At 47.3% G+C, this 13,287-nt stretch overlaps 1 protein-coding gene across 1 annotated transcript in view; it reads right to left on the minus strand.

The window, feature by feature from the left end:
- Positions 1-548: 548 nt before the first annotated feature.
- The window catches only part of MCM2 (minichromosome maintenance complex component 2), a 25,755-nt gene continuing 13,016 nt past the window's right edge, over positions 549-13,287 (minus strand). The window contains exons 7-16 of the mRNA XM_015426081.1: positions 11,058-11,192; positions 10,039-10,230; positions 9,153-9,246; positions 8,040-8,290; positions 7,451-7,577; positions 7,108-7,220; positions 4,988-5,230; positions 4,311-4,493; positions 2,909-3,064; positions 549-924 (exon numbers count right to left, since the gene is read on the minus strand). Coding sequence (XP_015281567.1) covers positions 814-924; positions 2,909-3,064; positions 4,311-4,493; positions 4,988-5,230; positions 7,108-7,220; positions 7,451-7,577; positions 8,040-8,290; positions 9,153-9,246; positions 10,039-10,230; positions 11,058-11,192 — 1,605 coding nt within the window. The 3' untranslated portion in view covers positions 549-813. The remainder of the gene's footprint in view (positions 925-2,908; positions 3,065-4,310; positions 4,494-4,987; positions 5,231-7,107; positions 7,221-7,450; positions 7,578-8,039; positions 8,291-9,152; positions 9,247-10,038; positions 10,231-11,057; positions 11,193-13,287) is intronic.

The raw sequence follows: 13,287 nt of genomic DNA on the forward strand, positions 1-13,287 counted from the left end.
TTTATTTTTCCATGTTAAAAATTTACCAAACCTCTCTCTTTTCTGCTGGACTGGACACACAACAGCACAGCATTAACAAAATAACAAAAACAAAAAGCTAGTGCAGTCTTTAGAAAAGAAAGCTAGTTTCTATCAACTAGCAAAGAGGCCATGTCAACCTTTCACTCAACAGCACGTGAACCACTAAGCAGCCTATGACTCAGTGACACAGGACTTGTGAACAGCTTTTGGCATTCAAAGCAAGCACAGGAAGTGTTCTCCATGCCAGTTTCAAACGCCTGAAGCCAAGTCCCCACATTACGACTGTGTGGAAGATGCATGAGCTGTCTCATTATCAGGAGCAAACAAGCACATCTTCCAAGAGGAAAACATGTGGGCTCAGTTTGGACTTCCTAAGCATGAGGAAAGGAAACACAATTCACTCGTGCTTCCTTTCCCTTTGCCTGTTCAGGCTATCCAAAGCTACTGAATTACAGAAAGAATAAACGGATCTAAAACGCAGCTCTGACAATATCTCCCCCCCCCCCCCCCCCCATCATAATCAGGGCAAGTTTCAAACCTGGAGCCAGCAGAAAGTATTCCTTGGGGGTTTTTTATCCAACAACCTCAGCTAGCATGAAGCACAGGAATGCTGGGCATGAAACACTCAGGGCCATTCTATTTATTCTATGCACAAGTCCTTCAGCACAGCAGAGTTTCTAGATCTTCCTTGCAGGTTCCTAAAGTGGTTGGTTTTGTTTTTCCACTGCATCGCTATGCGAGGCACAGTTCCACATGGTCATTTCTCTGCAGCTACTCAGGAATTCATGACCTTCAGAATGCCTGCAGAATCAGCTTCCGCTTCACATCCCGGCTGAACCTGTTCATCTTGAACAGCTCACTGTCATAGAAGGCAGAAAGGTTGTGGATGTTGATCTGGCGAGCCTGGGAGGAAAGGGAAGAGACAGAAGGTAAAACCCCCAAGGCTGGTTTCTCTCGCTAGCACAAAATACAGGCAGAAACACTGGCTGGGCTACAGCAGGAACCGTACCGGCTTGGCATTTGCCTCTTCTCATGTTCTTACCATTACTGGATTCAACAACCATTAAGAGGCAGTCAAGTACACTTTTTAATTAAACAGGCACCTGTACAAACAAAGCCAGGGGGATGTACCTGGCTGAAGTTGGCCGTGGGGAGAATCAACAGTGCCGTCCTAATCAGAGTTACACCCTTGTAAATCCATTAAAGTCAATGGGCTTTTAAGGATGTAACTCTGCTTGGGATGGCATTGCAAATGTAGAATAGTTGCTTAATTAGTCCAGTCCTGGGGGAAAAAAGGGGGGGAGCATCCTACACACCCACTGCAGCTCTCTCACAGATGGGGTTGCCAGACCCCCTGGTGGAGGTAGGGGTCCCCCACCCAGGCCCGTAGTCGGGGGGCATTTCAGTTTCTTAGGGGGCACTGGCTAATCGAATTAAAGGTAATTTAATTAAAGTTAAATAGATTTTTCTGGGGGAAATAGGTGCTGTCGGGCTCTACGCTGTCACCGTAGCCAGCCCTTCACACCAAACAGCTGTGCAGGAATACCCAGCTCCTTCCCCACACTCGCCACTTTGGGGGCCCTGAGCTGGATGGGAAGTCATGAGGCCTTCCCAGTAAGTCAGGGGCCCTAGCCCCAAGATGCCCACTGTAGCTACGAGCCTACCCCACCACCCGTCAGCTGGCCAGCAGGGAGAATTTACCTTGAAAAGAGGGAGGCCCAGCCAACATGCAGCGATGTGTCTATGTGCCTGCCCACGTGAGCCAGAAGTGATGCCATCATGTCGGGGAGACACGCTGGTATTTGGACAAAACTCTATGGTAGAAGCCAAATTTATCATAGAGTTTTTGCCAGAATACCAGAATGTTACCCTGACATCATTTCCAGTTCATGTTGGCAGTGACACAGGCATGTCGCTGCACATCAGCTGGACCTCCCTCCTACTCCTGGAAAGTCCCCCCCCATCCCCACCGGTTGCCAGGAGGGACCTGGCAACCTTACCCACAGACTTAACAAAATCTGAAACAAAGACAGGAATAAGATATCGTATAGAAAAGATGTGTCTATAAGAGCTTCTAATTAAGTGCTGCTTAAAAATAAACAAAACTGCCTCGTTCTCTGGAGAGCACATGATTCTTCAAAAAGAAAAAAAAACAAATAAAACAAAGTCAGCTATCAGTGACTGAAAAGCTGCCATTGTTAGAATCCCCCCAAACCTTAATTTTTTAGCCACCGAGTTGATGGGGAAAAGTCTAACCTATTCCTAGAGATAGATCCAGGTTGTATGCTAATTTACTGTTCACCTATGTAGCGGCATCTGGCTCTGTATATGAACGGTTAACTTCCATTTCAATGTATTTGAGGAAGTGTGTGCATGCACACGAACGCTCATACCTTGACTAAAACTTTGTTGGTGCCCCTGGACTCTAACTTTGTTCTGTTCCTAGAGAGTTACTGCAAACTTCCCTCACCTGTTGTCCTGGAACACAACAGCTGAACTGGAAGACTTCTCATTTGAACAACCAGTGGCAGACAGAAGGATTCACTGTTACCCATATAGACTTAATGTTTCAAAGAGTGCCCCCTCTCATGGCTACCAAATGAATGCTGTATCCTTGTAGCTAGCGCTGTATCTTTCTTGTCTATGCATATTTAGCTCTCTTTCCACTAATACTTCAATTCTAGGCCTATGTACATAAAGACTGAGGGAAAAAAGCTAGGGCAAAGAACCCCTCGCCCACTTCTAGGAGCTCAAGTTTCCCTTTAGTACATGCCAACTAACACCAACATCCCCTCAGGTCAGAAGGGGAAACCTGGAAAGGCTTAGAATCCGTAAGGTTCAGACTCTTAACATGTAACACACAAATGAAAAAGGAGAAATCCTGTACCTTGTCAACCAGGTCTTTCTCTGGAACCTCAATGGTATCCTGCTGAGCCCCATAACGATTTCTCTGATACATCACCTGTTCTGAGACCAGCTGTTTCAAAATGAACAGCAATAGCTCATTGTTATCCTGCCTGAAGGCAAGGTACCGAGCAAAAGTCTGTGGGGAGAGTAGAAAGCAAAGTTGGGAGGCTCACCATCACCAGTGAAATTTAGAAAAGAAAAGATAAAGTACATTCTGACACCCCCTAAGTCAACTCAATCTCTGCTTCAAAGCTGAGGGAACAGCCATGTGCCACCAAGCCATTATTCATCTCCAGACCATCACAGATGAGCCCCTCTATGAAGAAGCAAAACTGGGCTTTCCCAAGATGGCTAGCACTGAGGAATTAAGAAAGAATGACAGCCCATCTGGAGGCTGGCATCCCATCTACTTTCTGAGGGAAGTCAACATTCACATAAATGCATGAACACAAGCTCAAGGACAACATCTGACGTTAGTGAATAAGATTGCTTAGTGTTCTGTTAAGAACTGGAAGGGCAATGGTTTCAGCGAGTTTAGCAGTCCTATGTAAAACAGATACGAATGGATAAAAACAAACACTGAAAGTATGATTTTAAACAGAAAAGGCCTGCCCCATCATTTGAACTCTGTGAAACAGATTTTCAGTTTATTCTATAATATCTTCTTCCCCACACTGAAACCATTCTGTCAGTCAGGAGTGCTCCAGATTACAATCCACTCCATCCTTCTGGAATATTCTGCTGCACCCACCAGCATGGCAGGACTCTTCAGTAAGACTCTTGGCCCTTTCCCCCCTCATCCACTTATGCTACCAAAAACAATGTTAAAATGGGCAGGGTCCTAACTGACAGAAAGAAAAAAACTTCCTTTTCAACCTCTGAGCAGGATCTCTTACTCCTGTCTCACAGGACTAAGCTATTTTTAGAGCTTTGCTGAAATATATAGAGGATTCCAAACACAATGTTTCAGAATACTTTAAATGTCTTCATCCCACCCAACTCAGCCATTCAGTATGGATTATATGCATGTATAATGTACAAAGAGATGGACCCTTAGTTAGGACACCTGAACATTTAGGGTCAGGCCTTGGCTCCCAGTCTTCCGAGATGAAAGTTCTGGTAATGATGGGCACTGGGCTGTATCCCTATGTAAAGTTTCCATGGTCTCCCTCTTCCTGCAGCCCAAAACACCGTCCAAGTGCTGCTCCTGAGGGATGGGAGACTCTCAAGAACAGCAGGGAGGGGAATGGAGATCTAGTACAGAAGGGGGGAAATCAGGAAAAATGGACCCCTCGTTGTGCACATGGGAATTTTGTTCTGTTCCCACATGTTTTGAAAGGGGCCCAAATCGAGGCAACTAACAGAAAACCACTCCCACATACCTTCCGCATACTCCTCATAACGCTGAACTTCTGTGTGTCAATGAAACTCTCCAGCATGACTCGGATGGCCATGTTGACATCGTCCTCCATCACGTAATCCCGCAGGTGCATGCGGGCATGGGCCTCGGCCATTCGGATCATGGATTCAATGTGGCGCACTGTGATGGGGATACTTCCGGTCGCCTAAAGAAAGAGCGGGATGATCCCAAAGCACAGAGTTTTCCTCCCTATGTTGCATTTGCTGCTTTTTAGGCTTACACTTCCAAAAGTAGTGTGTAAAAAACCTAATAAAACTAGCAGCAGCAAGATACATAGTCCACAGGAGACTGGAGAACGTTTAAGAATCGAACTATGCCAAGAACTAGGGAGAGAGCGCCATCTGCTGGCAGACAGCAAGCAATGCCAAGAAGGCAATCGATTCTCAGGCCTGCCGGCTCAATTGGTAAATGAACTCTTTAAATAAGCTCCAGGCTGATATGGAGGCAACAGCTCTATTTGTTCCACTTATGAGGCAAGAGTGGTATAGCTCAGTGGTACGGTATATGCTTGGCATGTATAAAAGATCCTCAGTTGAGTTCCTGGCATCTCTAGTTAATTCAGGTACTGCAAGACCTACAAAGACCCCTGACCCCCCCCCCCACTGCCTCAAATCCTACTCCCCGCAGTAGTCGCTTTACCATTGATTCTTTCCGGAGTTCACTGTACATTCTGGCCACTTTGTCCTGGTCCATCTGGTTGAGTTTGGGATGGACTTTCTCCTTGGCATAGATTATGTATTTCTTCAGGACCTCCTGAGGTATGGGTTCCACGCCGTAAGTATTAGGAAGAATAATCTCTTGAGAGTCTCCACTCACAACATCCTTGTTGCTGGGGTGATGCTTGATGTGACTGCCAACCACAAACCGAGCCAGCATCTCATCCTGCAACGGGATTCAGGAAAGAGAACAGCTGCTGAAGTTACAGAACTGAGGTACGTCAAAGATGGGCGAGTGGGCGTCAACATGGCAAATGGGGTTCAATGTGGCCAAGTGCAAGGTGATGCACATTGGAGCCAAAAATCCTAAATATAAATACACGTTGATGGGGTCTGAACTGGCAGAGACTGAGCAAGAGAGAGATCTTGGAGTTGTAGTGGATAACTCACTGAAAATGTCGAGACAGTGTGTGACTGCAATAAAGAAGGCCAATGCTATGCTGGGGATTATTAGGAAGGGTATTGAAAACAGATCAGCCAATATAATAATGCCCCTATATAAATCAATGGTGAGACCTCATTTGGAATACTGTGTGCAATTCTGGTCACCACACCTTAAAAAGGATATTATAGCTTTGGAAAAAGTGCAGAAAAGGGCAACTCAAAAGATAAAAGGGTTGGAACACTTTCCCTATGAGGAAAGGTTAAAGCGCTTAGGGCTCTTTAGCTTGGAGAAAAGACGACTGAGGGGTGACATGATCGAGGTTTATAAGATTATGCATGGGAAAGAGCAGGTAAAGAAAGAGGTACTTTTCTCCCTTTCTCACAATACAAGAACCCGTGGGCACTCCATGAAATTGCTGAGCGGTCGGGTTAGAACGGATAAAAGGAAGTACTTCTTCACCCAAAGAGTGATTAACACATGGAATTCACTGCCACAGGAAGTGGTGGCGGCTACAAGCATGGACAGCTTCAAAAGGGAATTAGATAAGCATATGGGGAGAGAGAAACACCAGGCTGAAAATCTATGAACATCTTAGCAGGAGTTATTCCCAAGTGCAATTGGGCGGGGGAGGGAGAGAAGGAGAGGAAGAGGAGGAGCCACAAGGTATGGATAGGAAGTCTCAGTCCAGGGCAAGTGATGTTCTGTATTCTTGGTGCCTGGGGGGGGGGAGCAACAGTGGGAGGACTTCTAGTGTCTTGGCCCCACTGCTGGACCTCTTGATGGCACCTGGTATTTTTGGCCACTGTGTGTGACAGAGTGTTAGACCAGATGGGCCATTGGCCTGATCCAACATTGGCTTCTCTTATGTAGGATATTGGATTTATAACCCGCCCTTCACTACCTGAAGGAGTCTCAGAGCGGCTTACAATCTCCTTTCCCTTCCCCTCCCCACAACAGACACCCTGTGAGGTAGGTGGGGCTGAGAGAGTTCTCCTGAGAACTGCTCTTGAGAGAACAGCTCTGAAAGAACTTGTGACTGACCCACGGTCACGCCAGCAGCTGCATGTGGAGTAGTGAGGAATCAAACCCGGTTCTCCCAGATTAGAGCACGCTCCTAAGCACTACACCAAACTGGCTCTACAGCAGCACACATGACTAGATAGCTCTCAGATGACAATACCAGCCATGTTTTATTGACTGTTTTTAGATGTACTGTATCAATCTTTACTGGTTTTTAATTGTTGTAAGCCGCCCTGAGTCGCTTTGGCGGGAGGGCGGGATAAAAATCTAATAAATAAATAAATAAATGTCAGGGTGCAGTCTCCATGTATCACTTACAATTTGACCCTGCCTTTCCTCCACGTATCTCAGTGTGGCAAACAGGATCCCCCTCTTTAGTTTATACTCACAACAACCTTGCAAGGCAGTTTATGCCGAGAGTGTGTGACCAGCCCAACATTACACAGGGAAGGTCACCTCTTGAGTGGACCTCGTAACCCAGGCCTGACCAGCCCGACCCCTGCATGGCCACACTGCCTGCATGGCCACACCGCCAAACTCCCCCTCCCTGCCTTTCTTGTCCTGTGCTGTGCAAGAGGGAAGCTCATGAATAAACTTACATCTCGGTCAGGTCAGAAACCTCTGGCCAAGTCACATACCTGAACAGGATCCACGGTGTCCCTGACGACGCACAGGATATCAAATCGAGAGATGATGGGCTCCGTCAGATCAACGTTTTCTGAGAAAGTCAAGGAGGGATCATAGCGGCCACCTAAAGTGAGAAGGAAAAACTCGTTTCAAAACAGCTGCTGAATGCAGGCTTCCCAATACTGCACGCAGCTTCCCTTCTGCATTAGCCCTGGTTCTTCTTTCTTTATTACAGGCAAAGGAGGAATTCCCCCAGACCTGCTAACAGGGAGCAGAGAAAAGCAACAGTGTGACTGTTCCTATTAAGCGCAAAGGAGCAAATGCTTTTTACTGTCATGATCCACCAGTACATACCTATGGGGTTGGCAGCGGCCATAACAGTGCAGCGCGCTTGCAAAGATGTGACGATGCCCGCCTTTGAGATGGAGATGCTCTGCTGCTCCATGGCTTCGTGGATGCTGGTTCTGTCCTGATCATTCATCTGAGGGATCACAAAGGCATTCAGGCACCTCCTGGCTGAGGGAGGGCTCACACACCTGATTATGCAGAGGCTAAGGGTGGTGTGCGTTTCAAAGGACCTTCCCTTAACACGGCTACTGCTCTGCCAAAGAGACACCAGCAGAAGTTCCCACACTAATGTGCCTGGCTATGGGTTTGTTTCGGGATCTTCAAGGACAGAAAGCAGCAAACTGACTTCTTTGGACACTACAGTTAGTGCTGGCTAGCGTTATTGATCCACCCATGCTCGGCACAGCTGTTTCCACGTCCAAAGCTGCACCCTACTTTATGGCAGTTTCCCAGGCAGGTTAACCCTTAAGGTACAAAGGCCGCCATCGCTCACTCTTTCCTTTACCTCTCAGCTGTCAAGTTCAGAACGATCGCAGTAGAGCAATCTGGGCTCTGCTATTATTCAGCTCTGTTGTGTGCCCCAATCCAAACTCACCTTGTCAAACTCATCTATTAAGCAAATCCCTCTGTCTGCCAGCACCAGGGCGCCTGCCTCCAGGGTCCACTCCTTGCTCACCGGGTGCCTCTGAACATAAGCGGTCAGACCAACAGCAGAAGCACCCTGGCCGGTGGTAAAGATCGCTCTGCTGGACACTTTTTCAACATATTTCAGGAACTGAGACTTGGCTGTTCCGGGATCCCCACAAAGCAAAACGTTGATGTCACCACGGACTTTATGCTTTCCACCTGAAGCAGATTGGACAAAAAAATTATTTGGGGGGGGGGGGAGCAAACTTTAAATGCTGGTGCTGCCCTCAAGTGGAAAAATAAGGTACTGAATACATTATTAGTTCATGTGAGCGATAAACTGAATGCAGAATTTTATACTATTGATGTCTGTCTTCCCACTGTTCCCAAAGTCCATTATCTTTTCTCTTCAGGCTGAAGAGTCCAGCATCATACCGAAAGATCCTACAACACCAACTGAGAGATGCAGCTGGGTGTACTGAGGGAAAAGAGAATGAATCACTTATAAGTGTCATGCTATGCGGATTTCTATATTTACTGAAGTCTACAGACTTAGAAGGGTGTAACTCTGTTTAGGATGGCACTGTAAGTGGCCAGCTGGTTTCTTAATGCAAAATCTGGGGATTTAAGGACAGCTTCATATGTTTCAATGTGGTGGGGAGAGAAGACCCGGTTGTCTGTCTCTTGTGTGACATCCAGACAACTCCCCCTCCCTGAAGTGAGAGACATGGAACTGTACAAAAATGAAGGCTGCAGGTACCTGATCTTTGCAAGCGACTGTGGCTCAAGCATTCTCTGCAATGCAATATTTATTTTATTTATTTATTTGCATTTTTACCCCGCCCTCCCCACGAACGGGCTCAGGGCGGCTTATACAGGGGCAAAAGCCCATACATAAAACATTATAAAACAGTAAAAACTATTACATCACAGCAAAACAGATAAAGTGCTCCATACAAACAAGACGGTCTCTGAGGATGGTATATAACCTCAGCACTGCGTCACTGTAAGCAACTCAGGGGATCCATGTAATACCAGTGCTGACTCGCAGCGTCTTTTGAGAACTAGTACTTTCACTCACCTGGGTTTTTAGGTTCTCCTCCAAACAGGGCTAGGGCCAGGCCCCTTTTGATGTCTTCATGTCCATAAATGGAAGGAGCAATGCTAGCAAAGATCTGGAAGTAAAACCAGCAGGTAGGTCACCCATGATGCAGAATGGCTAGCACGGTACACTTTACATGCAAGATAGGCAAACTGCAATGGAAAGCTGCTTGCCACCCTTAAAAGATGCAAGTCTGTTTGCTCCACCTGCAAGGGGAGACTGTGGCCGAGAGCACACATATGTGCTAGGGGGAAAAAGCAGGTCTGGTAACATCACACTGTGCCAACCTCAGTGTGTGCAAAGCTAAAGGTAAGATACCATAACACAGCCTCAGAAGCAGTCCTTCCCTGGGGAGCCCCCCCAGATCCTCCCTCCAAACCACCCAGAATCAAGTTCTTACTTACAAGAACCAAATATATCCCCGCAGGCAAGGCAGGATATAAATCAAAATAAATAAATAAATAACACGCCCAGCTTCTGATCAACACCAAGAGTCCCCCCTTAACGGCTTAGAGACTATATAGGAACCGGGTGGCCAACGCCACGGAAAACAATTTATTTGCTCCCACAATGTGTCTCGTATACCAATGATAGTGGGATCACATGGATGTGCCTGGCTCAAGGAGCAGGCTCTTTAAACAAGTATGCTACCTTTGGAAGAGGTGACGGATAAAAATGCGACACACATCTTAAAGCACACTTGCTTTGATTTTATAAAATGTTTTTTTGACAGCAGAAGCTGCTACTCCCAGTTGGGGTACCAAGATCAGGAAGAAACTCTCTTTCTCTTCCGTTCTGGACACGCGACTCCTTGCCCTAGTTTCAGACAGTCAGCCCGGTGGCAGAACTTTGGAACCACACTCACTTTCTCTCCGATCTGCTCATCCTTGGAGAGGCCTACGATGACCTTCATGTCCTCATCCGTGAGCTCCCCAACTGCTACCTTGTCATCCTTCTTTGCAATGTGATTGGCCAGAATCACTGTGGCAAACACTGGAAATCCATTGGCTGTATTCAAGGAACCGTCATAATTGTTATTGTAGATTCCAGTAAGCTCCTGGAAGGCAGAGGAAAAGGGACATTGCAAAGTTACAGTTAACTAGGGAAATTCCCAGTCATTTAGAGAACTGCAGAAACCATCAGCACACAACACTACAGGAACATGAATCGAAGTGGATTCCATTATGCCATGTACGTGACAGAGCTGTTCAGGGAACAAGTTGCCAACAAGTTGTTTATGGTAGTTACAGTAAGGCCTATTTATTAAATGGGGTTTATAAGATTAATTTGTCAAGAGGGACTCTTAATCTACGAACTGTGTGAATGCCATTGCTTTCTGTAACAGTCTTAAAGACTCATTTTTTGATAATGGTTGCAGAATGCAACATCTGCAAAACTAGCATACAACAACCCTGAACAACTAGCTCCTAGAACTAACCTTTGCATGAACAGCAAAAATTCCCGTAAAATACTTCATTCTCATCCATTACATTGCTATGGAGTTTATCCTCCAAGCAATAAACTTCAGCTCACTGAAGATATACAGCATGCTAGGAGCCTGCCTTCATTTACATGGAGCCTATAAACTGATGCCTGGTCAGTAGCCAGCAATTCCTAGTCTGAGGGTGATCTTCCATGCAGAAAAAAAAAATGGATGTGCAAGCTGACTACAGCTTTTAATTTCAGCTACATAGGCGAAACCCCCCCCCACACACAAAAACAACAGACTCCTGAATCTCAGCCTAAGAAACTTGAGAAAGATGTACACCTCTTTCAGAAGCTACGTTCCTTTCCATAATGACCCCTTTCTTAAATGCTATGAATGGGATCAACGTTTTGTTCGTGATCTTTCCTGCCTTTCTGTCTTCAGGACACAATACTTACGATCTCATCTCCTGGCTTGCAGCTGTCCACCAGGTCAGCAAGCAAAATGGCATCCTTGGAGCGAGGAAGCCGGCCAGCTGCCACTTTCCCAGGGCTTTCCTGGATTTTAATGCGCTGGTAGTTCTGGTAGACGGTCTGGCAGGAGAAACCAGTAGGCATTATTAGGCCATTCAAAGTCATACTGGAGCCTGCACTGATGATTGGCACAGAATTACAAAAGGAGACTGGAGATTTGGGGGTGGAGCCATGGGACAGTGAGGCTTGGGGAGGGAAGCAGCCTCAGCAGGTTATAATGCCATAGACTCAACCCTCCAAAGAAGCCACTTTTATCCAGGGGAACTGATCTTTGTCACCTGGACAGCAGTTGTAATTCTGGGTAATCTCCAGCCCTCACCTGGAGTCTGGCAATGGTAATTCTCATGGAGGAAATGGCTGTTTTGGGGGTGGAGTCGATGGCATTATAACGGTCTGAAGTTCCTCCCCTCCTCAAATCCCACCCTCCCTAAGTTCTACCTCTCAAATGTCCAGGAATTTCCCAACCTGGATTTGGCAACCTATTTCCTTCCCACCCAACAGCCAACCTACCTTTATCTGTCTTCAGCTTTCCAGCTCCAGACCCCCCCCCCAACCTCCTCCTCCACAGTGGGGACCAAAGCAGCTTCCATCATTCTCTCCTCCTTTTTATCTACACAACAACCCTGTGAGCTTGGTTAGGCTGAAAGTGTGTAACTGGTCCACAATCACCCAGTCAGCTTCCACCGCAAGATGGGGATCTGAACCTGGGTCTTGCAGACCCTACTTTGAAGCTTTAACTGATGCACCACATGGGCTTTCATAGGGTGGCTGCTGTTGAATAGTAGCAAGCAGTCAGGCCTGGTTGAGTCATGCAAATCAGGGTGCTGCCTAGGAATGCCAGCCTCCAGGTGGGACCTGGGGATCCCCTGGAATTACTGCTCATCTCCAGACTACAGAGATCACTTCCCATGGAGAAAATGGATGCTTTGGAGGGTGGACTCTGTGGCACTGTACCTCACTGAGGTCCCTGTCCTCACCAGCGTCCACCCCCAAATCTCCAGGAATTTCCTAGCCTGGATCTGGCAGCCTTACCCCCCCCAATCCACCACCAATGGCCAGGGGGGACCTGGCAATCCTAGCTGCCAAGCCTAGGGTTGCCAACCTCCAAGTGGGACCTGGAGACTGCCAGAATTACAACCGAACTCTAGATAGTGTCAGCGAGCTGCCATTTCCTTGGGATAGGTCTCGTCCCTTTCTCATCCCCGCCCCTCCCTCACTCCTGTAGTTGTTATTCTTTTCATGTTGGGCATCTGTAACTGCCAAGGTTCTCCAGCTGGTGTGATGGGGTATTGTGTCTTTACGCTCTGGCTTGTTTAGGTTTCCCGTGTGAACTCAACTTGTGTTTATGGAACTGGCCGTTGCTGTTCTCAGGCTGCTTCGCGCCTTTTCTAATCTGTACCCTAACGAGGGAAATGAGTTCATTGGTTTAAACCTTGTTTGAAGTTCCTTTAATACACCTTCCCTGGGTATTGTAGTTATTCCTAACAATCTCTGTATGTTCATGATCAACCATGCTTTGGAAATAAATCTTGCTTCTTTTTGAACGTGGATCTATTCTCCTGATTTGGGATCTAACATTTTGTTAGGAAACCTACCTTTCCCCCTCACCCCGAGTCTGACGCCTGTCATGAGCGGGGCCGAAGGGAAACCTCCAATTTCGGCGGGGGACCGAGGAGCCATCCCAGTCACCGCCTCGACATCGGGCTCGATGCCGACCGATGGTGCCGTCGGGGGAACGATCCCGCGGCACGAGACTCTTCCCTGGCCACCTCCTACCCCGTCGCAATGGGGGAAACGGGAGATGAGAGCCTCGGAGGATTGGACTAGGTTTGATACTCAGGGCACGAAAGCGACGTTTGCTCATCGTGGGAGTGGACTCCGGGAAAGTCTTTTTGAATCAGGATTGTATCCCGAAAGACCCCGGAGTTGCCCGGCAGAAAATTATCGGATCGAGGATGACTTCTGGCCGGACGAACGACCGAGTGGACGAGACCGGGATACGAGATCGGGAAGGGGGGAGACCCGAGACGATCGATTGGAAGACCTCGAACGTTCCGTGCAGGACTTAATGAGAACGGTAACTGAGGTTTTCAATGCAATACCGCAGATGATGGACGATCGCATAGCAGATCGAGCGGCAAGATTGTTTCCGGGA

Source organism: Gekko japonicus, unplaced genomic scaffold, assembly GCF_001447785.1.
Source record: "Gekko japonicus isolate JY-2015 unplaced genomic scaffold, Gekko_japonicus_V1.1 scaffold69, whole genome shotgun sequence".
Classification (NCBI taxonomy): Eukaryota; Metazoa; Chordata; class Lepidosauria; order Squamata; family Gekkonidae; genus Gekko; species Gekko japonicus.